The sequence below is a fragment of the Aplysia californica genome, unplaced genomic scaffold (assembly GCF_000002075.1).
Source record: "Aplysia californica isolate F4 #8 unplaced genomic scaffold, AplCal3.0 scaffold00013, whole genome shotgun sequence".
NCBI classification, from domain to species: Eukaryota; Metazoa; Mollusca; class Gastropoda; order Aplysiida; family Aplysiidae; genus Aplysia; species Aplysia californica.
The window spans coordinates 1480546-1483787 of NW_004797283.1; the positions used below are offsets into that span (position 1 = coordinate 1480546).

General features: G+C 40.9%; 1 protein-coding gene across 1 annotated transcript in view; it reads right to left on the bottom strand.

The window, feature by feature from the left end:
* LOC101851094 (rhotekin) overlaps positions 1-3242 on the bottom strand; it is a gene marked incomplete in the record, with an annotated part of 127724 nt that overhangs the window by 11227 nt on the left and 113255 nt on the right. The window contains 3 exon segments of the mRNA XM_013084629.2: positions 526-685; positions 1275-1395; positions 2565-2618. Of these exon segments, the coding sequence (XP_012940083.1) occupies positions 526-685; positions 1275-1395; positions 2565-2618 (335 nt within the window).

Below are 3242 nucleotides of genomic sequence, written 5' to 3' on the forward strand. Positions count from 1 at the left end.
GGGAGGGTCTCACAGAGACTCTCTAGGAGGACAGACAGGGAAAAGACAAAAATAAAGTGAGGAAGAGCATAATGAGGTGACAAAGAGAGACGTCAAAGAATTTATATGAGGGAGTGGATGAGGAAAAGAAAGGAGGGTGTGGTGAAAGAGATAGAAGAAGGGAGAAATACATGCACATAGTTAAACACAGAGTTAGAGGGAGAGAAAGAGAGAGACAGAAAGAGAGAAAGAGAGAGAGAGAGAAAGAGAGAGAGGAGAGAGAGAGAGGAGAGAGAGAGAGAGAGAGAGGGGAGAGAGTGAGAGAAAGAGAGAGAGAGAGGAGAAAGAGGGAGAGTAAGACATAGACAGACAGAGAAAGAGAGACAGAGTGAGAGACAGATAGATAGATACACAGACAGACAGAGAGAGAGAGAGAGAGAGAGAGAGAGAACCATACACTATTCCCACTACAACTGAGCCATGAAAAAAATCCAGAGAACACAAAAAGCAACCCCGCCCCTGACGTGAAGGTGTCTGTCTACTCACCAGACCGGACAAACGTTTGCCCACGCTGCGACCCACGGAGCCTGAGATGTCGTTGATCTTCTTCTTGAGCTTTTTGGGCGTGTTGGCAACGGAGAACTCCTCATGAAGCTTGTGGCAGTACACCTCCAGCTTCATCTCAAAGTCATGGGGAACATCCTCACTGGGAAGGGGGAGTGGGGGATAGAGGGGGAGAGATAGAAACATTTTTAAACGTAAAAAAAAGAAGCTTTTTAATCGTTAAAATAAAAGGTTATTATAGTGATTATCTAGTTAAATATCCTCTCTGTTACAGACTTGTGTAATCTAAACCCTAACTTCCTCGGCTTGTCAAGTCTTTCTTATTTCTGATTTCAATTCCCAAGGGTGTGTGTGTGTGTGTGTGCGTGTGTGTGTGCGTGTGCGTGTGAAATCCTTTTAGTAGAGTTTTTTTCTTATTCTTCTCGATTGTACATGTATCTGTGTTTCCTATTTTATTGTAAAACATCATTGAGCATCGCGTCGAGATGAAAATTGGCAATATAATTGCATTTTATGATTACTAATAAGAAAAATCTCACTCAGAGCTTACTCACTAAAGTATCCTGCAAATCTGTCTTAGTATTAATGATATCTTTGCCCTTCAATCACAGGTTGGTTCATAAACCTTCTGTTCTTTCCATCATTATTCCAAGGTTCAGTAAAAACATAAGTGGTCATAGCCATTTTAGTAATCAGTAATGCGACTCAACAGACAACGAAGCGAGACTTACAAAAGTACAATGTCCTCAAATGTGATGTCTGTCATGCTTCTGTCAACATTGCTAATCATTGAGGTGTCAAAAATCTCTGTTCCCACTTTCAGGAGGCAGAAGACGGCGTAGCGTCGATAATCTGGGAAGGAGAGATCACATAATTTGTCAAGTCAGAGATGTGCTGTCTTTTCATCTCAAGTATGAATCAATTGACAAAGGCAATAACAAAAATCCAGGCCAAATCGATGGCTGGCTGCTAGACTCTGCCAAATTTCAAATTGCATAACGGCTTTTGTTGGAGTCTTACATCCAGGCATTGGCACTGTTTTAGGTCTTAGCTTTAGTTAGTGTTTTACAGCACTTGCAACACAATAAGGTCATATAAGCGCTGAAGATTAGAGGTGTTACATGAGAGTAACAAACACAAAAAAGGAGGGGAGACAAAGACGATAGATGTTTGATAGGAAAGAAGGAGCAAACCACACCAGAGCACCCGCCAACCACCCGCTGTGTTAGGTCTAATAATACAGAAAGCAATACACAAGTACCTACAGTTGAAATTGTGTAAGACTGTCACCCACTGTCGGGGAGAAAAGTGGCCATCTTGCACAGAGTCATTATAATGTAAAAAAACTAAAGGGAGAATGGAAATGGGAAGTGGCCGTTTGTACAGGTGATTTGTCTTAAACAGGTGGCCGTTTGAGCTGGTTTGATTGTACGTACATTAAATACTGACACTATCGCTTCAAAGTAAACTACACAAAAGATGAACATGTTTGATGGACCAAGGAGGAACAAACGATTCGACCGAGGTTACTCTTAAGCTCAATACCGATGTACATTAGTATTCAATTTTGCCTAAAAATTGAATGTCCTTACTTGCCAAAGAATGCTCTTCCCACATCACAACCATACTGCAGCAGGTGTTCAAATGAAAAGATTTTTAAGTACGCTAAAATTATTCCAAAATGCTGAACTTGTTGAGAAAGTTAATCTCCGTCATTTTCACAGTACTCCCTCAGTTCCTTGTTTTTCAGATTACTTCAACTTGCTCTCAATATGCTTTTTTTTCTTCTTCAGAAAGTCTCCTCTTTTCTTTCTCTCAGCTCCATCATTTCCCCCTCTACGCCAATAGTGAGCTGAACAAATAACTTCTGTGTCACGAGATTCAAATCCAAGTACGGACTGAGCAATCCTCATCCCCCCTGGACATAATCATCTAATAACTCTAATGACCTGCTGAACTTCAGCAAAGATGAACAGAACCAGAAAACAATTCTTATTTTCTCAGGATTAAAATGTCATTACCTCCTTTGTTCTTGAAATGATCTGCGTCCTTCCACATCAATGGAATGCGAATATCTGAAAGAAAACAAGAAGTCTTATTATAACTAAAGACGAGAGTCCTTCACATTTACACCTACTTTCTCCTATTTATCACAAAAAGTTTATCAATAGATACCCATGTATTCATAGAGAGAAGGCGAGGTGAAAGATGGGATAGCATAATGTCATAGGGCGGCAAATTGAGAAATAAATACATGGCAGACACATTTGTACTGACAGACGTACCCTCACCCCTCTTCATAAATAAAAAACAACAACAAAAGAAAACAAAACTTTTCTTTAGTTTTATGGCACTTGCGAAAAATATGGGTCATGTAAGGGCTAAAGATTAGAGGCGTTACAAAAAAGTAACAAACAGACACACACACACACACACACACACACACACACACACACAAAGGAAGGAGGAGAGCTATAAGGACGACAGCTGTTTGATGGGAAAGAAAGACCAGACCACACCAGAGCACCCACCAACCACCCACTACTTTTCTTCTTCCACTGGTGTTCGCCCGATAGTGATTAATAATTACTATGTCCGCACCCCCAAAGCTTTGGATTCAGACATGCGTTTGCCCTACGCCTGACCTCTGCGCGTTTCTGTTATCCTGTGCGAGAAGTACACACTCTATATGAACTGGG